General features: G+C 42.9%; 1 protein-coding gene across 5 annotated transcripts in view; it reads left to right on the forward strand.

The window, feature by feature from the left end:
- The first annotated feature begins 465 nt into the window (after positions 1-465).
- The window catches only part of RAI14 (retinoic acid induced 14), a 91,501-nt gene continuing 70,342 nt past the window's right edge, over positions 466-21,624 (forward strand). For 4 of the 5 annotated variants that reach the window (XM_065655919.1, XM_065655921.1, XM_065655923.1 and 1 more), the window contains exons 1-3: positions 466-569; positions 11,562-11,718; positions 12,623-12,714. In XM_065655919.1, coding sequence (XP_065511991.1) covers positions 12,679-12,714 — 36 coding nt within the window. In that variant the 5' untranslated portion in view covers positions 466-569; positions 11,562-11,718; positions 12,623-12,678. The remainder of the gene's footprint in view (positions 570-11,561; positions 11,719-12,622; positions 12,715-21,624) is intronic. The other variant, XM_065655920.1, reaches the window with a different exon arrangement.

Here is a 21,624-nt window from a genome sequence, read left to right on the forward strand (position 1 = left end):
GAACTGAAGCACAGGACATCTCTCCCGTGCTGAAGCACTTGCGCTCCTTGGGGAGCTCGGTATCTTTTTTTCCGCTCAGCTTTCTCCAGGGGTGGCCAGAAGGGATCCCAAGGCAGAAGGGACGTGACACCCACTTCCCCGCACGCCCTTCCCACACACACCCGGCCGTGGGCGGGCAGGGTGGGCTCCGTGCAGCGTCTCCCACCGACCCCGCCGCAGGTGACACCTCCCCCCTTGTCACCCCTTCCCCTCACACCCCCGCTCCCCCGCGCGGGAGCCCCGCGCGCCGCCACGTGACCCTCCGCCGCGAGCGCCGGGGAAAGGGGAGGGGGCGGGAGGGGGCGAAGCTTTCCCCGCGGGGGGGGGGGGGTGGGGCGGGGGGACGGAACCCCTGCGGTCACGTGGCCGCGGAGTGATGTCACGCCCACCCCCTCCTGCCCTATCCGCGCGGAACCGCCGAGTGTCCCGGGGCGCGCGGCGGCTGCGCTCCGCCCTCCAGCAGCGGCGCCGCTCGGAGCGCGGCTCCCGACGGCGGACGCGGTCGTAGCGGGACGCGGTTCCTCCATGAGGTGAGCGCCGTGAGGCGGCGGGTGGGGGGCGGAATTTGCGTGCACGCGCGCACAGTGGCGGGCGTTGCGAATAGGGGCTTTGTCTGCGGCGCCCACCTGCCCCCGCCTCCGCCGCCGGCCGCGGGGGGCTGCTCCCGCCGGTGCCGCCCGGCGCTTCCCCGCCGGTGCCTGAGAGGAGCCCTCTGCGCGGCGCAACAGGGCGAAACTTCTCTCTTCCTCCGGCGCTGTCGGACAGCCTGGCTTCCCCGATGCGGGGTAGTGGGGAGCACGGCGCGGGGGGAGGGCGCGCCGTACATGAGTCGTTGCCGCCTGACTGTTTATTGACATTATTTATAGTTTTATAATTTTTTTTTTTTTTGTCTCCACTCGCTGCGTGCGGGGGTGACAGCTGCCCGCGGCGGTGAGCGGTAGCACCCCCCGCACAGTCCGGCCGGCGCCGGTTCAGCCCCCACGCCCCTGCCCGCCCGGTGAGCGGGTCTCCGCGGGTCCCTCAGCGGCGCGATCGCCCGGTGCCTCACAGCGCGGGCCCGGCCGAGCCCCGGGGGCAGCGCTGCCGCCTCCTCACCCGCTCTCCGGGGGGCCCTGACAGGAGTTAAACCCACCCCCGGGGAGACAGTCCGGTTGCCTCGCTTCGGTAGAAAAAGGTGGCGACGGCGTTGTTTCGGTGTTCGGTGGGAGCTCGGGGAAGGGAGAGCTGGCTACCGGGCTCCTCGGGGGGCCGGCGGTTGGCCGGGCCTGGCCGGGGTCTCACGGCCCCGCCGCCAGCCGCGGCTCCTGCCCCGCGGGCACCAACGGGACTGCGGCTCCCCTGGCAGCGGGGGCTTAAAACAGCCTTATTTTCTGCAGCTGTTTAAGAAAAAGCCAAACAAAAAACAAAACCAAAAAGCAACAACGCAAAAACTCTGCTTTCGGAATGGTATCAATTGTTAACCAAGAACCTGTGCTGCTTCTAACTTCCAACAGAGCAGGCGAAAGATTTTGCTTTCTCTGGCACAGTGTTTGGCAGCACAAGCCTTCTGCAGTTTGCCATTGCCACTTGTGACATTTTTAAGTTTCTCCCTGCGAGAAGACTAGTTAAATTCTGCTTTATCAGCATTTCAGGATCTTAACAAACTCTCCCGTTTGTTTTTGTAGTGAGTATGAGCATGCTTATTACAGAACTGATATAGAACACTTGTAGTATAGTGGAGTAAGTGCTACTTTGGTAGAAGCTGTAGTATATTTTTTTTTCTTTGTCCCAGCAGGTTGCAGATTAGTGTGTGTTATTTAAAAACAGAAATAAGCAAATGCCAAAAACTACACATACATCCTTTTAGAAAGGCCTTCTAATGTCCTAGATTAACTAGGAGTAAATGAATTTAGTAAATATCTGTTAGTGATCTGCTTGGGACACTGGTGGAAAGCCGTCAGTGAGATTTTATTCACTAACAGAAGAATTGCATAACACCCATATGAACCAGACTAAAAGGGCATTTGACTAGAACAAGGCTTTATATGAGCTCAGGGTTCTCCTGAGTTGACACCAAGCTCAGTGCCAGTAAGTGACCATCCTGTAGCAGATGTCTGTCCTTCCAATCTCTAAAAATATTTGCCCTGTGCTATTCTCTTCCCTCTTCCAAGAGTGCATCTGCTAGCAAAGCAATAAAATGCTACCTCCTCCCCTCTCCTTCCCTGAATCAAGAGATAGATAACTTCAAATGGAGAAGACACTAGGTGGGAGGCTGCTGTTTTCCTGAAGTGATACAAGCATTTCACAAGAGGGCTCACTCACTTGCCTCATCTTTTTTTTTTTTTTTTAATGTTTCCTCCCAGTGTGTTACTTTTCTTCTCACCCTCTCTGATAAGGAATTGTTGTCTCTTTTGATGGGGAAGCAGTGCCTAGAGAAACATGAAAGCTTAAGTTCTTGTGTGAGATGTTGGCAGTTTCTAAAACCCACTGCAACATTACCTTAATCACGTTCCTTTTGAGAACTGATTGTGGGCTGGTTCTTTTTGCATAGGGATAATGCTTGAAATAACTATAGAGAAAAAAACCAAGCAAAACTAGAACAAATCAGTTCAAAGCTTCAGAGACAGTAGAGTACTGAAAATCCCAAGGTGGGAGGAGTAGAAATCCATAACATCCTCTGGGGGTAGAGGTCTGAGTAACTGGCTCTACTGCTGTGCACATATTTCCTTCAGGACTGAGAAGCCTCTTCGCTTGCTTTCATTCATTGGAATTGCTGTCTGGGTGCCTGCAAATGCATGCAGGTGATAGCTCTGCATTTGAGGTAGCTTGGGGCTTGTTTTCAGAGTTGTCAGTCCTTGCTGCTCCTTACGTTGTGAGGATCATCTAATAATGCACTTTTAGGATATAGCGGAAGTACTGCAAATAGCTGTAATAGAGGCGGTACTTTAGAGCAGAGCTTATCACTGTCAAACTGCCAGAGACAAATGCGAGTCTGGTGAAGTGTGGAAGCAACTAAAGATCTCCACTGACACTTAGGACTAGCTGCCAATCTAGGTATTTGCTAAGGACTGCTGGAGTGGAAGTACTCAGCAGTGAAAGAAAGCATTCTTCCTCTGTGTTGGGATCCAGAACAGGATGGCCAGTAGCACCTGGAGGTGATAGTGGTAGTCCATGTGCTGAACTTGAGACCACTTCTGAAGGAGAGACCCTCTGGATGGATGGTTTGTGCATGTGCCTGGCAAGTGTTAGATCTTGACTCAAGTTCTTCGTCTGCAGGCAGATCTTGCATTTTAGGTAAGTGCTGTAGTAACTTACGTATGTTTTCTAACACTGCTGTAATCTCCTTTTGGTTTCGTGCTGGGAAGCCATTGCTGTTATTCAAAATATTGTAAAACAAAATGTGTGGGGTTTTTTTACCTGAATCTGTAGGAAGGATGGGGGGAGAGCCAAGTTTGTTCAGTCATTACAAGAGAAAAAAAAATTTGTATGTTGGTCTGTCTATGACTCTCTAACTTCAGTAGCTGAGGGTGTTCCACTTCTTTCTTCATAACCGCTGAGAGGCAGGGACCTACTGTTGGTTATTGCAGATATCTGGATTCCAGGTAGTTGTAGAGAGCGATAAGGAGGTTGTGGCATGGAGGGTGTTGGTCTCTTCTGCCAAGTAGCAAGTGACAGGACAGGAGGAAATGGCCTCAAGTTCCACCAAGGGAGGTTTAGATTGGATATTAGGAAAAATTTCTTCCTGGAAAGGGTTGTCAGGCATTGGAACAGGCTGCCCAGGGAGGTGGCGGAGTCGCCATCCCTGGAGGGATTTAAAAGGCATTTAGACGAGGTTCTTAGGGACATGGTTTAGTGCTAGAGTTACATTATGGTTGGACTTTGTGATCTTAAGGATCTCTTCCAACTGAAATTATTCTATTGTATGAACTCTCTCCAGCACCTCAAAGTCTTTCCCATAGTGAGGAGCCTAAAACTAAACACAGGATTCAAGGTGGGGCCTCACCAGCAGTGAGTACAAGGGGACAATCACTTCCCTAGTCCTGCTAGCCACACTGTTCTGATACAAGCCAGGATGCTGTTGGCCTTTTTGGCCACTTGGGCACCTTGCTGGCTCATGTTTAGCTGCTGTTGACCAACACCCCAAGGTCCTTTTCCACCAGGCAGCTTTTTAACCACTCTTCCGCAAGCCCGCAGCACTGCCTGGGGTTGTTGTGACCCAAGTGCAGGACTCAGCACTTGGCCTTATTCAACCTCATACAGCTGGCCTCAGCCTACTGATCCAGCTGGTCCAGATGCCTCTGTAGAGCCTTTCTACCCTCCAGCAGATCAACACTCCTACCTGGTGTCATCTGCAAACTTACTGAGCGTGCAACTCAATCCCCTCATCCAGACCATTGATAAAGATATTAAACAGAACTGGCCCCACTACTGAGCCCTGGGGAACACCGCTCATGACTGGCTGCCAACTGGATTTGAGTCCATTCACCACAACTCTTTGGGTCCAGCCATCCAGCCAATTCTTTACCCAGCAAAGAGTATGGTCATCCAGGCCATGAGCTGCCAGCTTCTCCACGAGAATTCTGTGGAATATGGTGTCAAAGGCTTTACTGAAGTCTAAGTACACAACATCCACATCCTTTACCTCATCCACTAAGTGGGTCACCTTGTTGTAGAAGGACATCAGATTGGTCAAGCAGGAACTGCCTTTCATAAAAAACCCATGCTGACTGGGCCTGATAGCTTGGTTGTCTTGTGTATACTATGTGATGGCACTCAAGATGGTCTGTTCTGTGACTGTTCCTGGCACCGAGGTCAGACTGACAGGCCTGTGGTTCCCTGGATCCTCTTTCCAACCCTTCTTGTAGATGGGCATCACATTGGCCAGCTTCTAGTCAACTGGGACCTCCTTGGTTAGCCAGGGCTGCTGATAAATAATTGGAAATGGCTTGGTGAGCATCTCTGCCAGCTTCCTGACTACCCCTGGATAGATCCTGTCCGGCCCTGTAGACCTGTGTGTGTCTAAGTGGTGCAGCAGGTTACCGACCATTTCCCCTGGGTTATTGTTTCATTCTGTTCCCCATGCCTGTCTTCCAGCTCAGGGGGTTCGGTGCCTGGAGCACAACCGTTCTGACTATTAAAGACTGAGGCAAAGAAGGCATTAGTACCTCAGCCTTTCCCACATCTTCTGTCATCATGTTTCCCCCTGCATCTACTAGAGGATGGGTGTTCTCCTTAGTCTTCCTTTTGTTGCTGATGTATTTATAGAATAATTTTTTGTTCCCTTTTACAGCAGTAGCCAAGCTCAGCTCTAGTTGAGCTTTGGCCCTTCTGATTTTCTCCCTGCATAACTTCATGGCATCCTTCTATTCCTCCCGAGTAGCCTGCCCCTTCTTCAAAAGGTTATAAATTCTACTTTTATTCCTGAGCTCTAGCCAAAGCTCTCTATTGAGACAGGCTGCTCTTCTTCCCCATCAGCTCATTTTTTGGCACATCGGGATAGCCTGCTCCTATGCCTCTAAGAATTCGTTATTAAAGAGTGACCAGCCTTCCTGGACTCCTTTGCCCTTCAGGCCTGTCTCCCAAGAGACTGCCGACCAGCCTCTTAAACAGATCAAAATCTGGCCTTTGGAAGTCCAAAGTAGTAGTTCTGCTGACCACTCTCCTTAACATCTCCAAGAACGGAAATCGCAATCATTTCATTATCGCTATGCCCAAGGCAACCTCCAGCTGACATGTTACCCATGAGTCCTTCTCTATTAATAAACAACAGGTCCAGTGGGGCACCTTCCCTTGTTTACAAGGACTTGCCTGAGACACCAGCACTATAATTCTTAGGGAGATTTAGAGATTCAGAGGTCTCTGAAGGCTGGAAGAAGTATGTTAAACACTCAGTTTTCTTCTTCAAGATTTGTATGGCACCTAGTGCTGCTGCTATTGAATATGAGTTTCAACAGCCTGAATAAAATTAGATAAAAATCAGTTGATTATCAGTAATATGTAGGTGTTGATCTTGCTGATGTTCTGCTAGTTTTTTTATAGTCTTCCACGAGACAAAATATCTGAATTCCTGGTACTTTTTTTTTGAGGGGTGGAAACACACCCAACTATCTTTCCACTTTGGGGAAATGTTTAAAAAGGTGCTGCATTTTCACCAGCTAAAATATTTTCCCTCTCCAAAATATTTTCCCCACCCAAGAACTTGGAATCTGCATAGGAGAACTGTGTTATCAGTGCAATCTCTGAAGATATTTTAGACAACAGGAGTTTTCAGTAGGGTACCCTTCCAAGACCTTCCAAAAGTATAAGGGCAGAGTTTATGGGAGTGGGGCTTGTCTTAGGTAAATTAAATTGATGTTTCTGTCTTCCTGAGTCCTGCCCTAATAGGTGACTCTTCTGCCTTTGGCTGTTTCAGAATATTAATCCATAAAGTCAGGGATCTGTCTTTTCTTAGTTTTAACATTGTATCTTGTTTGATTCTGTAGAGCATCTAGTTGAATTGTTGATACAAAATACTAGGAAGAGAGTAAGTACAAACAAGTAGCTGTTATTACCCATGTGGGTTTCTCATTTAAGAACTAGTATTTCACAAGTGGGACTGTGCATAATTTTTATCATTTCTAGTCATAGCTGGATACTTCAATTCCAATCTAGCCCTGTTGGGCTAAGCATTGAACAAGGAAAAGTCTCCAGGACTGCAGCATATCTTATGAATGATCAAAACAGAGAATATAGTCTCAAAAATGAGGGGCACATAAGAGGGAGGGTCTTTTTCTTTCAGAAAGAGGGAAATTGAAAGCAGAGAAAGGCAGGGGTATGTCCCAGTTCATGCAGCAAGCCTTGTCTCTTTTACTGTACTCTTCAGTGAGCAGCATGTGTGTTGACAGACACTTCCAGACAAAAGAGCTGGAGTAAGAACAGAGTAAAGTCGTATATAATGAGTGAATGACAAATTTGTCTGGACTTTGCTTGAGCTAGGATTTTTGCCTGGAGTGCTGTCTAATATGTCAAGTAAACAAATCAGGGCAGTGTCATATTTTGATTCTTCTCTGAACTTCTCCTGTAATTCACTGTATCTCAGGTCTTGTTGATGCAAGCTTTCTCCTAGCTGTCTAGAACTGATTTTGAAAACAGTGTTTAACAAACTACACATAACCCCACATTGACAGACTTGCCTGGGTTTGTATTGGTTGTATAACATCCACAGAGACTGGTACTGCTTAAGCTGGATCTGTTAAAAATGAAGTTTAACATATGCAAATTATGAATATCAAAGGAAGTGTAAGAGTAGAGAGTTGCTGCAAAGCGTTCTGGAGGGAGGGGTGATAGCTGTAGATTTGTTGGTGATGCAATATCTATGTAGCTCTAACTTTGGGGCTCAAATGCTTAAATTTATACAGTTCAGCACATCCTTGCCAGTGATTTGTGAACAGATAGAGGGATTGTACTAAGTTACCCAAGGCCCTTGCTATCTCTTATGTCTGATTCTGTTTAGAGTGGGATTAACTGTATATAAATCATTCCCACTCTGGCGTAGTACTTGGGCTTCTCAGTGCATTTTTCAGTGTGTTTTCATTAGTAAGTAATAGTAGATCAACCTAGCCAAGAATTATTTGCCTTTATAGGTGACATTAAGTTTAAAAAAATTTTGTTCCGTTTGACTTTTCCTGTGGTAGGAGGGTGGGTTACTCAAAATGGAAAAACTGAGCTGTGCTGATAAAGAGTGGGGAAATGTTCCCGTTGCTTTTGGTCACATCCTACAAGCTTCTCTGCTTCAGCCTGAGAAAGAGAGAATATGCTCAGCTGGATGGAAGTGAGAAGGTAGTCAGAGATGAAGTGCAGGGTGTTGGGGTTTGTTTTGGTTTGGTTTTTTTTGGTTTTTTGGGTTTTTTTTGTAGGACAACGTGGGCTTACTGCATTTGTATGCAAACAACCAAAGAGGCTGGGCAATGGCTAATACTTCCAGGTGGTCCTGTGGCTTTGGCAATGCTAAGGAGAAGCTTGGGTTTGGGCATGTTCATGGTTTTGGACAGTAGGTCGGGGGAGCTCAGTCACGTGAAGCATTTGAGAAGTTGAGTACTGAAGGTGGGCAGCAGACAAGGTGCTAGTGCTGTGGATGCTGCTAGCTGCTCTGCAGTGCTGACTGCCACAAAGGCTTGTGCCCAAGGCAGGGCAAGGCTTGTGATTTAGAAAGCAATCATCCAGAGAATAAATGGTGGTGTTTTGCTTTGGGAGAAGACACTTCTGGGGTGCGACTGTAGGGGTATTCACACAAAGGAGATGTAAGTGTATGGCAGCAATTGTATTCTTCCAGATCCTTATGTTGTTGTTGTGTGGGGTTTTGTGTGTGTGTGTTGTTTGGGGGGGTTTTTTGTGTATGTTTTTTTTAATGTTGCCAGGTCTTGCATAAAGTCTCTAGTTCTTTTCTGTAACCTCACAAGGTGAAAAAAAAAATTGAAGTGTTTTTTTAAGGAGGGAAAGGGGAAATGAGTTGATTATGTGAATGATGTTTTGCTGCAGAGGAGCACTGTCTAAGATGGAGACATCTCAGGGTGTTCTGAAAGAGGTACAAGATTTTTGACACCTAAGTTAATTGAACTCAGCACTTACCAATAAAGGGTCACTGTCATTGGCATGAACAGTGTGCATAGTGTACAGTTTTACTGTAAAATCATAGTTTTACTTGGTAAAACTAAGACTGTTTTACTGTTGCATCACTGGATCTTTGGCCATTCAAGGAGTTACTTGTAACATTGTTTAAAAGACCTAGTTCTGATTTTAATGCAATTCAATGAAAGGGAAAAAAAATGGCAGTATTGTTGTTTACTGTGGTTTTCATGAATCTCACTGTGAATCAGTGGGGTAGATTACCCTAATCTCTTTCATATATTTAAACCTAAAGATTGTATTGTGTATTAAAACACAGTTTAAATGAAATTATTGAGGTCAAAGATTACCGCCATTTGGATGTCTTTTGTTCTAACTAGCTAGGTTTACCACCAGCCTAAAGATGTTTTCTGTGGCTTGTGTTCCCGAAAGCTATTTCATAACATTAAGCTGAAGGAAGATAACATAGGGGACTAGATATTTAATATTGGAGTTAATGGTTAAAAGCATGGGATCAGCATTAGCTGTTGTGAATCCCTGGAGTTAAGCACTGCTCTACTGCTAACTTGCTGCAGCTACAAAATGACAGCGCTCAGTATTTATCACATTTGTTCTAAAAGGGGAGAAATGCCACTATTAGTAGAGATTGCTGCTTCTTAATACCTGTGATTCATTGCAGAAATATTGTTTTGAAGTGTCTTGATGCTCCCTAGTGAATTCCTAGTAGTTGTTTCCTATCTTGTAAAACAGGAGTGTATTAATGGTGCTTCCTTTATTCTCCCTCTGGCAAATACACAGTTGTCATAAAGCTCTGCTGAATCAGGATCCTGGCCTCTTTTTGCATCAATTCCAATAATTACACCCTTCGAGAGGTGACTTCCTCCTATAGACAGTGCCAAGACAAGGCAGCCCTTACTGCCTTATGGGTTTTTATCTCTACAGCTGAAGGATTATGGCCATTATGATGCACAAGCTGTAATCTTAATGTTTGTGTTTAACTGTCTTTTATGGAAAAAATACAGATGTGACACACATTAAACTTGGGAATACTGGTTTTGTGTGCTTGTGCATGTTATTTTAATTATGCTGAGGACTGAGTTTCACATTCAATGTATAAAATGCACTTACGCAAGAGGTGAAGTATCCTGTGGGAAAAATAAGTTGGCTTCTGTTAAAAACACAGCTCACCTCCCTTCTTCCTTCCTCAAAAGTGGGAAAAGTAGCATATTAGGAGTGCTAGCAGAGCTTGTTAATTAGTCTGTATTACAGGTTCGTCGTAGAAGAGAGTTCACTTTGCAGCTGTCCTGTGCATATACTTACAAGGAGCTGTCATCTCCTCCATAGCCCTGTAGTTGGGTACTTTATTTTCCATGGGAGCTATAACAAATCTCTTGTACATGGGAGCCAAAAATACTGAGTGGGTGGGAAAGGGAAGGACAGCCTACAGCATACAATTCTTTGGCAATCTGTATGTGAGGAAAGATTTCTCATTTTAAATTCCCCATGCACAGGACTTCTTTACATTTTATTAACCGGTCTAATTAAAGTGTTTACTTTTTTTAGTTGAATATGTTTAAGTTTTGAAATAAATGGTCCTGTGAAGTTTTGGATTTTGGGGAGATACTGTATGATGTTTCTCAGCTTCTAAAGTTCCTTTAAATTGTAGTTTGGTTTTGTTTTTCCAAAAAGCTTTTTAAAAATGTTTGAGGTTTTGTCCTCCGTTTTCTTTCTCTCTTTTTTTTTTTTTTTTTTTCTTTTTTTCTTCCCTTCCTGGCATGGTATGTAAAGAAGGCCAGATCAATGTAATGGTATTTGTCTTGTCTGTACCCTGGCATTTCTGGTCTTTGCAATGCTCATAATCCTTGGTGTAACTAGAGAATGATTTAGGAGATTATTTGCCTCTTGCTGAGGTTCAGGCTTCTTTCCAGTGCAGGTTATAACAGCTGCTGTGCAATTTAAACTCTTCAAAGTTTGAGTAGGTGTAGCAGATCTCACGTGGTATACTTCTCTCAGAGCAACCTAAAATAATTCCTCCTTTTCGCTTGTTCAAAACTAGCCCCCTCCCGCCCCCCCCTTTTTTTGTTACTGTTTTACAAATATTCCATTCAACCCATGAAAAAGTTAAGCAATTGTCACTTAAGCCAGGGAATAAAAAGCTTCTGTGGTGTTTTTTTTTTCTTTTCCTTTTACATGCTAAAGAATTAAACAAAATGCCACAAGCCCATTCTCTTTGATATTAAAAGCAAGACCTTCGAATGAGACCCCTCATTCATATACCTGAAAGCATCAGGAATCTGATATGACTTCAAAACGACTGTTTAATTAGATTTAGAGTAATTTAATTAGATTTAATGATGTTTTAACAACCTACAGAATTACCCCACCCAGATCACCTACTAGAGGTGTGTGTTCTCTGGGAAATGTATTTGTATGTATGTAGCGTATGGTATTTTTTTTGTTTGTTTGTTCAGGTTGTGGGTTGTCTTGTTTAGTGGAGTTTTTTGTGTGTGGTGGTGGTGTTGTTGGTTTTTTTTCAGAAATATACTTGTGTTTGTCTTAAATGGCTATCAGGCAAGTATGGGGTTGAACTAAATGACATTTACTTAGCACTAATTGCTCCTCGTGAGTGGTACTTAACGTTGTATTTTCTGGAAGCATCCATGTATATTCTACCAAGAGTATACCATGTAGTTGCATTTTAAAACTCATAGTAGAGTGATCACGTAGAACATTGCAAATTGCTTCGTAATAATGAGACTTTATTTTATGAAACAATTGAATCTCACTTCACTTATCTAACTGTAATCTCCTGTTTCTGAAGAGTGATGTGAAAAGTTAGTGACCCTGCATGACTTATGTGAATTTGTGCTCCAGTCCTCATTTCAGTTATTTATTTATCTGGCCTGACTTGTAATATTTTTTCTTCTTTTTTTTCCTAGGGTGGAGGGAGGAAGTTTATACAGCTGAACGTCCTTTCCTTTAAACTGTTCCTTCAGAAGGAATTTGTATAGCAGCTAAAACTCGTAGATGAGAGTGGCTGACACAGTGAGCATACTGTAAAACAAGAAATTTGGAACATTCTTGCACAGACCAGATGTATGTTCCTCTTTCATTAAGTTTTTCTTGTGTGCTCTCGGAAAAAGCACATTGCCATGCTACTTTAACATGCTGTTTGCTGTTACGTTTGTCTTGGATTGTTAATATGTGGTATATTGAAGCTTTGTCTGGAAAGTCACTCTAGGCTCCCTGTTCCCCTGTGAGAGCTTGCAGCTTGTTTATAATGTTGGTTGTATATATTTGTGCAATTGCTATTTTTCTTCACTTAAAAGGGAGGAAGGGGGACCATGACTGTGATAGTGCACTGCCAGATTAAAACCACCTATGACTCCAAGAATACACATACAGTTTCTCACAGGGAAAATATAAAACAATTGTTCTGGTGATAACCTCTGCTCTTGCTCAGATGGTTCTATCTGGTATGTTGTGTTGAGCTGTCCTAGTATGTATCATGCATGGTTTAATTTTGGAATTGGTTAGTGGTTAGGCTTGTACATATAGTATTGCTGGCACTTCTGCTACCCAGTGCAGACCCACAGTCGTAGGAAACTGAAGTTCTAATGAATGACTTTTCATACTCTTTTTTTGCTTTTTGCACTTTATAAATGACTGATGATAATGTTAAAATAGGCAGTGGGCAGAGAAAGCTGCCACATGTTTGAATGTGTCAGTGATCTAATTACATTGAGAAGTAGCTAGTATAACATGATACACACTTGAGTTTTTAGTAAAGATTTGCTCTATTCTTCTGTGGTCAGATTTAGGTTTGCTTTTAAGTTGGTAGTAACAGAAAGTTTCCCTTAGCTGGCTGTTAATCTTTTTTAGAGCTTGAGGGCTAAATCCTCAAAGGGTGATATAGGTATGCAAATTCAATTCAGACTTGGCTGCCAGTGAACTGAATGGTATCAAGTTGAAATCTTATTTTTCTTTCTTTTTTGTTTAGATACTGAAGAAGGATAAAAAGCTTCTGAAAGGTTTGGAAGGTTGAATGTGATCAGCATGAAGAGCTTAAAAGCAAAGTTCCGGAAGAGTGACGTAAGTATTTCTGCTCAGTTTGACTGCAGGTTTGCATGCTGGAAACAAGTTCTTCACTCCCACCTTGATAAGGTTGTAGGTTAATGAATTACAGAGAAGAAAACATTTTTCCAAACACAAAGGCAGGAGCTGAGTACAGTATGGAGTAGGCTGTTTCTATTCAGAGTGCAATTCTCTGCTTTGCAAACTAATAGTATTTCACCACTTTGCTCCGTATTACTGAATCATGCACATATGTGTGGGATCTGCAGAACTTCTGTTAGATTGTGCTGGTGCCCAGATTGAAACTTGTTCCGGTATAGGATTAAGCCTAGTAAGGACTTTCCTACCCAGTCATGTTTCTGTCTAAACAATACCATTCTTATCAGTGTGGTGTTTGAGCACTAAACAAAATGTCTCCTTAGTCTATGGTAGCAGTTCTTTGTCAGCAAGAATACAGGAACCAGCTGTGTAATTAGGGCAGCTGTGGCTTCTCAGTTCTAGTGTGACAGAGCAGGTGGATATGAGGCTTGAGCAGTGAGGATGACAGGCATAAATATGAAGGTCCTGCAGGAAACTCTTCAGAACTGCATTTAGACAGACATTAGGCCACACATTATATATCGTCTCTGGTTAATAGTACTAGTAGTATCAGTGGACACCCAAGCTTCAACTTGTATAGTAAGTATTCTTCCTTTGGAGCAGCAGAACTCCTGTAGTCCATTCCTGGTCTTTTTCCTACCACTGCTCATTCCAGCTTCTTGTCCTGCCCTAAAGTTAAGGCTTGTTTGATAGTGCAGTGAGCAGTCAGTGAAACTGACTTTGTGTTTAATTGACATTGCAGATTTTGTGTGGAATTTGTAACAAGTATCCATGATCTGTGAAGAAGGTAGCATTCCATCCTTCCTTCACTAATTTGTGTGCTCCTTTGAAAGAAGTGGTGTATTGCTGTTTGTCATGGCCAGATTTGCAAGGGGTCCTAGAGCAGCCATGTTGAAGATGTATTAGGTTTGAAAACGGAGCTTCTTCAGAAGTTTTGATGTGAGGAATAAAATTGCATGCTGCATTCGGGAGTAGTACAGGGTGTGATTTGATGTAAAGTTTGTCACGTGGGACACCATTAGAGTGGTGTCTGTAGCCAGCTTGTAATGCATTTCAGAAGCTGTGAAGAAGGTAGAGATGCTGTTGTGGTGTAATCTGCAGATTTGCTGTTTCTGCTTAGAAAGTCCTTTGAGCTACAGGCTTGCATTTGGTGCAGCTGCTCTATTGGCTTCCTAGCAGCAGCACTGGTGGATGCTCTACTCCTTCAGTTTAGCAGGAGCTCTTTATAGAAAGACTACGTCTATAAATGTGCTAAATATGTCAACCAACCTTTGGGAGCGGAGGGTAGCACTTTTAACTACTTAAGCAGTGTTCGGCTTTTGATAGTCACTAGACTAAATCAGCTAGGTCTTGTGCCACTTCACAACAAATAAAAATAATGTTACAAGGCTCTGGTGTCTTGTCTAAATGAATATGCCATTTACTTTAGAACTGCTAGAATTTTGTGATCAGACATTGTTATACCTGTTGCAACAAGTGGCAGCAATTGCTATTTTGAGTTCACCTATACCAGTAAAACTTCTTATAGGCATTTGCCTGAGTAATGAGAACAGTCCCTTGACTAATCTATGAACACACTTGGTATTATGGAAGTTAGGTGTGTCTGTGTGTTAGGATGACTTCATTCACACTTGTGGCTGGGCTGCTGCTCTAGAGCAAAGGCTAAGTGACATGCGTGATGCAATTAGATCTTGCTGTAACTAGTCTACCCACTGTTATAAATGGCACCGGTTCACTTATTCGTTACTTATCTATCGTTAATAACTTGCTCACACCTCTCCCCAAAACCAAGTGGAGTCTGAAAGTAATTGCTGTTTAGATACTACTGCTATCTGCTGGCTGGAGACAAAGTTGACCACAAAGGATTTTTCAGATACCTAAAATTTAGATATGCAGCTCTAAAAGCACAGTAGTCTAAATCTGTGACAGTCTGGTTTCCTCTGTTTCAAAGCCAAACCTTAAGGGCATAATTCCAAACAGCCATCAGGAGCTGTTCCATATTTTGTGCAAGATAAGCAAGGAAAATCATCCTTCTCCCTAGTTTTCAGAAGCTAACCTTAGCTATAACTTGTGAGGAGGAAGAAGAGGAGTTGATTTTAATTGGAATGAGTCTTATTTGTATATCAATTTGTAAGATGTGGTAACTGCTTTTGGATTAGGGATAAAGGTAAAATCAGCAGGGATAGAGGGGCTCTTTTCTTATCCCTTCTCCCTTGTGTTTCTTTCTGGAGGAAATCTTTAATGTCTTATTTTGTAGAACTGAAGATGTCTCTTTAGCCTCACTGTTAGCATAAAAAAAAATAGGAAGTGGAGGAGTAGGAATAAGTCTTCAAGGTGTGTGAGAAACAGGAATTACACAAACACTTTTCCAGCAGTAAGGTTGATAACATAAAACTGTTCTGGAGTGGCTGAATTGAAAATAGGCACAACTGCTGATATTCACATGTATGCCTCTCTGTCCCTGCTGTGGGGCTTTGCTTTGGTGCTGTAGCTATACCAGTCTTGCAGTTTGCAAAAGATATGTCCCTGCTCCCTCTTCTTTTACCTCTGCCTTTCTGGTTTTGAAGGTATCTGACCCTGCACTGAGCTGGTTCAAGGACAAAAAGGGATGGAAAATTACTTTGTGGCATGAGTGAGTTTTAGCTAGTTAACTCACTGCTCTTTCTCACTGTAGGGTCAGTCCTGAGAGGAATGGTGAAAGCAGGAGGAGCAGCAGGACATTTTTCTGCAGCTGTTGCTTGGTTTAGCTGCATTATCAAATCACACCCTGAGATTATTGGCCTAAAAAATACAGGAGCGGGCATGTGGGCAAAAGAGCTGTAGGAACACATAAGTAAATAAAGCTACTAATTCTGGTATTTAGCAGAATTGATATAGTCCACAACTGACAGATGGGAGTGTGACTCTTCTTAGATGGGCAAGTGGTTCCTCACTTCATGCTTTTACTGCTCAGCTCCCCCATACCTCACCAAATTCACTTTCTGTGTGCACTGGCAGCTCCATTAACTGGAGAATCTCTTTTCCTTGACACAGTTAATCACTCAAATCCTTCCTGGGGGTGACTGTTGCCATGTGAACATGTGTATTTGGAGTGGAGGAATGAGATTAATTGCTCTGTCGCAAATTAGTATTGTCAAAAGTGTGATGTGTGGTTACATGGGGGATGCTTGTGGATGCCTAGGTGGGAGCAAATGCTGAGGCTGGAAGCTAAGCAGTGTATATGCACACTTCAAGACTCTGTAGACAAAACAGTGGAAATTGCACTTATGTCTTGACAAAGCAAGTAGTCTGTTCTGCCCAAGAAGTTGTATTTTTTCCATTCTTTCCTCACCTCTTGCTCCTCATTATCAAACTCAAAACCTTTTATTAGTCACAAGTAAAAGCTGGCAACCTAAAAGGGTGACCATTTTAGTTGTTGCAAGAGATTGTTACACGTAACACTTGAAAAACTTGGTGTGGTAGTATTGGGAAATAATCACTTCAGAGCTTGAATTTGTTTATAGACTGTTGTTTATTCACAGAATAGAGGATGACGGTCTCAACCTAGTAAGACAGAAGTTCTTTACTGTTTCTGCTTGGAAAAGCAGAGTTTGAAATAATCCAATTAAAACAAAAACAGTGCTGCTGATGTCTTATTAGGTCTCTTGCTAATATTTGAGATAGCAGTGTTTTCTGTAATAACTAATCAGTTTGTGGCCTGACTTCAAAAGCATCTAGAGTCTTAAACAAGCAGATGAGGGCTGAGTGGATTTGCAAATGTACGAAGATATTAGGCCTGTATAAACATGTTTTGTCTGCTTCTTAAATATGACAAGATGCTCATCAGCATTTTTAGGCACCTACAGTCATTTGAATATCTAGCTCTTTGATAACAAGATGTTGTAGGAATCTAGGTGATCTGTTTCAGAAGATTCGTTTTTAACTTGTTCTGATTACTGTAGAAAAGGCATATTGTGTGAAGGACATGATGGGTGGGATTGTTTTCACACTCTGACATGTCTGTAGGCAAAACCTGAGAAGTTTTAGGACCATTTTCTGCAAGTGTTGAAGATAGTTGAAAACCATGTCTTGCAATTTGACAATGGACTGATTTTTCTCTTAATTGCTGGCCTGTTGACCAGACAAGACAAAGATTAGAATTTGGATGTTTCCAAGTATCTTCAGTATTGAATACTTAAAATAGTAGAGTGTCTTTTAAAATTGAAAGTTGACTGTACACTTCAGCGGAAAAAGTAGTCATTGTCAGAAGCAGAGCCAAGAGAGGCTGGGATTTCCCAATGCTAATTGCCAGCTCTAATTTCTGGTATTTCTGGAAATGCCTATTTGTTGTACTATCACGTGGGCGTTGAAAAGTTGGCAGTTCTTATGAAAATTTCTGCTTTTTGGCTCATAGTGTAGCCATTGTTCCATAAATCTCAAAATTAAGAGGCTGTTAGGTATGTTGTAGTATGAAATCTCAGTCTTAATCTAGACACTATGCTAATTAAGGCTTGGCACTTCTTTTTAGTGCTCAATGTTCTAAGTAGTAGGCTCCCATTCAACAGTTCTTAAAGTATAAAAAGCTATGTAGGGATCTGGAACAGAAAGATTGCTGGGATACATTCCATTGAAATTGCTGTGTTCCCATGCGCTCTAGACTGAATGTGCGGGAGAACAAAACTTGGGTGGGGCAACTTTAAAATAATAAAACAGGACCTCCTTTAAACAGCACTTAAAGTCTTTTATCCACTGAAAGCTACAATTAACCTAGAAAGGAGCATGAGATTGAAAATGGCACTATCCATTCGATATACTTGTACTGCTTCCTTTCAGGGTAATTGTGACCAAAAAAACCCACCCCAAAAAACACATACAGAATTCACTCTATCTACAAAGTGAAATATCAATCTTTTCTGACCATTTTACCCAATTATTTAGAAAATGAACTGCTGAAACTTGCTTTTCTTCTTTAGGTGTCCTCCTTTTATTGAATTTTGAATTAAATCAGTCTGAAATACATCCTCATGATCATAGCTTTCCCTCAGTTTGCAGTGTTCTTCAGTGATGATTTCTGATTCCACTATACAGTGTGTAGGGGAAGACCTGATCTCTGAAATGTATAATTTGTCCTCAACCACCTCTTCTTGGAAAAAGGAGGATTTAATCTTCTCTCCCTCTTGAAACAAGTGCCGTGGCTCCTGCTTCTCCCTCCCTTTGTTGGGAGTCAAGGGTTCTACCTTCCACCCCATTTTCTGCTGCGGAGCAATTTGGCTTCGTGCCTCCAGTTCTGGACAGCATAAGGCTCTGCTCTGATCAGTGTGCTCTCTCAACCAAAACTTACATGTCTTGTGGAGGGAAGAAATTAAATGTCTTCTGAGTCCTACAGTATGTAGAGTAAGGCCTGTTGCAATCAGTTCAACATGAAAGTCTTGCCATCAAGTACTGTGTTTTCTTCATTATTGACAATAGGAATGTGCTCAGAGTACTTATAAAATTACATTATTCAGGTGAACTGTAATTTGGTGCATTTGAGCCCTCTGTGAGGAGGCCAATGTCAGCCCTTAAGGTGTGTAGCAACTCTCTTAATGGTGGAAGGAAAATGTAACAGAGAAGGCAAGTGGAGACCTATAGATAAAGGTAGGAGAAAACAGAAGGGAAAAAGAAAAGATCTGAAATGGGGGAAAGGAGGGACAGTTAAAGCTGCAGAGTAGAGTTACTGTTTTGATAACTGTTCTGTGAGAGAGAATAACTGGGCTCTTGCGGGATGCTTGTTGATCAGCTGTCTCTGGGTGGGAAAGTACATAGCTTTGGCAGAATGTTTGAGGCTAGGTAACTTGCAAATATTGTAGCAACAACCTGCAGCATCTCCAAATGGTTGGGACAGAAAAGAAAGGGAAAGGTTAAATGAGAACTGTGCTGTGGTGTTTGGAATTATAGTAGAGGAACCTGGGTTGGAGTTGGCTTACTTTGAATAAACACATAGTTATTTCCTAAAACAGGATTATAGTCTGGAATATAGCAGAGAGCTGACCTCGCTCACACGCTTGCAGCTTCTCTGTCCTGTTGGTTGCACATTGTGCTACTCGGGGCTCTGCTTTCCACACCTCTGTTTGTCCCAGAACCACTGCCCTAAGGAAACGACATGCAGCTCCTGCACTGCTTTCCTTTTGACTTCCACCTCCACCCAAGCTGTGCCCCAAATTATGTGTGAGGAGTAATATCCCCGATTATTATTGGCCCTAGAGTCATATTCTCACCAACACAGAATGACATGGGGCTAATGATTCCTCTGTAAATATAGGTTGGGGAAAGGTGTCTCCTTTTCCCAGGTGCTGCCTGCCCAGGCCTGTCAGCTTTGTTATCCCAGACTTCTTGCTTGCTCACTCATCTAGAGCTGGAGGAAGGGTTGGAGGCTGTGTGAAAGGAAACATTGATTAGTCACCGGTTGGCCACAAACACCAGTCTGCCCTGCCAGCCCGAGTGGTGCCTGGCAAGCTGAACACTTTGCATCTGTGTTCAGATAACGCCAAAATGGCTAGTTTGGCCGTCCTCATGTGATCCCTCGTTAAAAAGAATGTATGTAAAACATTTGCAAAGATGAAGAGGAACCCTCCCATTACAAAACTGTTTTAAATAGAGTTACACCCTGTAGTGTTATGGGCAGTAATATACAAGATTGTAGTAGGTAAGTGCACAAGAACCACAATGTGAAGCGAGCTGGTTTGTTGACAGCTCATTACTAAATCAAATACCAAAACTAAGCAGCATGAAGTGTGGGTGGATAGGAAGAAGAAAGGCAAATTGGCATATACAAACTGGAAAAAGTTAGTATTTTAAAATATGGTGGTAACAAGAAAGGAATCTTTGTTGTGTAGAAACATGTCTTTTGTGTCCCTTTAAAGAGAGCACAGAAGTTCAAAGGCCTGAGTTTGGAAGAGCTGGAGAAAAAAATCATAATTTTTTCATTTATTTGTTTATCTTCAGTAAGATTTAAATGTAAAGTAAAATAAATTTAAAAAAAGAAATGAGGAGTTTATGTTCTTACTGTGGTACACTATATCCTCTCTCTTGCTTTTTGGCACTGTTTTGCCTAAACTGAATAAAAAAAAATCTGTCCAGCTGTCGAAGTTGTCAGTTAAAACTCACGTAAAGGAGAACATTTACTGAATGGTCTAGTATTTGTTTGAAGACTGTTGTCTTTACTAAGGACAAATAACAATTTGCTGTGAATAGATGTTACAGTATTATCTAAAGAATAAATCACCCATAAATTTTATTTTATTGGAGGTTTGAGCTTTTTCATCCTGTGCTTATATTTTGGGAGACTATGAATGATATGAGCAGACAACAAATGTTAAGGACTAAATTAAACTGGAACAGACATATTATTTGCCTTATTCAAGCAATATTTTCTAGTCCTATTCTTCAAAAAGTTGTTCTGATTGAGTGTAGTCCAGGCAAATCCCCAGCACTAGTAACATGTCAAGCCCTTTTCTGCTCCCTTGCTTGCCACACTTGCATCTCCTGAAGGTTCATGCCTTGCATGTTCTGAAGATCTGTGAGGCTTAGGTGTAGAAGAGAATGAGGGTGTCAGTGACCATTCTTCCTAGGAAATATGATGTGGTGTTCAGGGACAATCATAGAATGGTTTTGGTAGGAAGGGATGTTAAAGATCGTCTAGTTTCAACCCCCCTGCCATTGGCAGGGGCACCTTCCACTAGACTAGGTTGCTTAAACCCCATCTAGCCTGGCCTTGAACTTTTCCAGGCGTGGGGCATCCACAACTTCTCTGGGCAACTTGTTCCAGTGTCTCACCACCCTCATAGTGAAGAAAGTGACAGCTGAACTTTCGACACTTCACTGAAGGTACCTTTTCTTTTTCTAAGGTCAAGTTACTGAGGCACTGTGTGGGGCAGGTAGGTAGAAGGAATGAGGATGAAGAGATCTGTATTGTAGTTGTATAAAAGAATTGCTCAATTCTTTTCAACACAGCTGTGAGGAGGTGCTTTCTGTTGGTTGAAGGCAAGTTTACTGGGCAAGGTGAGGTTGATGGGTGATGTTTGGGCTTGACCACTTTGTGTTAGCTACAATTGCAGAATAACAGAATGGTTGGGGTTGGAAGGGACCTCTGGAGATCATCTAGTCTCATCCACGTGCTAAAGCAGGTTCACCCAGAGCAGGTTGCACAGGAATGTGTCCAGGCGGGTTTTGAATGTCTCCAGAGAAGGAGACTCCACAGCCAATCTGGGCAGCCTGTTCCAGGGCTCTGGTACCCTCAAGGTAAAGAAATTTCTCTTGTTCAGATGGAACCTCCTGTGCTTCAGTCTGTGCCTGTTGATTAAGAGAGCGTTTAAAAACTGCGGATCTGTGTAGAGAAAAATACAAAGCTGGGATGAATAGAAAGCTGAAGGCTAATGAATTGTTTTGCTAGTGAGAGAAAGCTATTATATAATACCATAGTGTGTCATTCATACTTGGCTGTAATTTGGTTCTGTAAATAGTCAAAATCTGGCTGGCAAGGCTCTGAGCAACCTGCTATAGTTGACCTTCCTTTGAGCAGGGAAGATGGACTAGGCTATCTTCCAAACTTGACCATTCTATGATTCTGTATAAAGATTGATTTCTTGAAATATATCGTATAAGAAATTTGCAGTCTTGTTGAAACATACAAAGTGCTCTTAAAAAATTACAGGTATCTTAATATAGGCCCTTAGCTGCCTGAAAAGCCTTAAGGCTTAGCCCCAACAAATGCTATGGTGTCCTTGCCCATACATGAGTAGTATAGCTGCCTGAACTTGTCGTTATTCTGACACATGAAAAGCTATTTATGAGCTATTTTTCCTACTTTTG

This window comes from Caloenas nicobarica, chromosome Z (assembly GCF_036013445.1).
Source record: "Caloenas nicobarica isolate bCalNic1 chromosome Z, bCalNic1.hap1, whole genome shotgun sequence".
NCBI classification, from domain to species: Eukaryota; Metazoa; Chordata; class Aves; order Columbiformes; family Columbidae; genus Caloenas; species Caloenas nicobarica.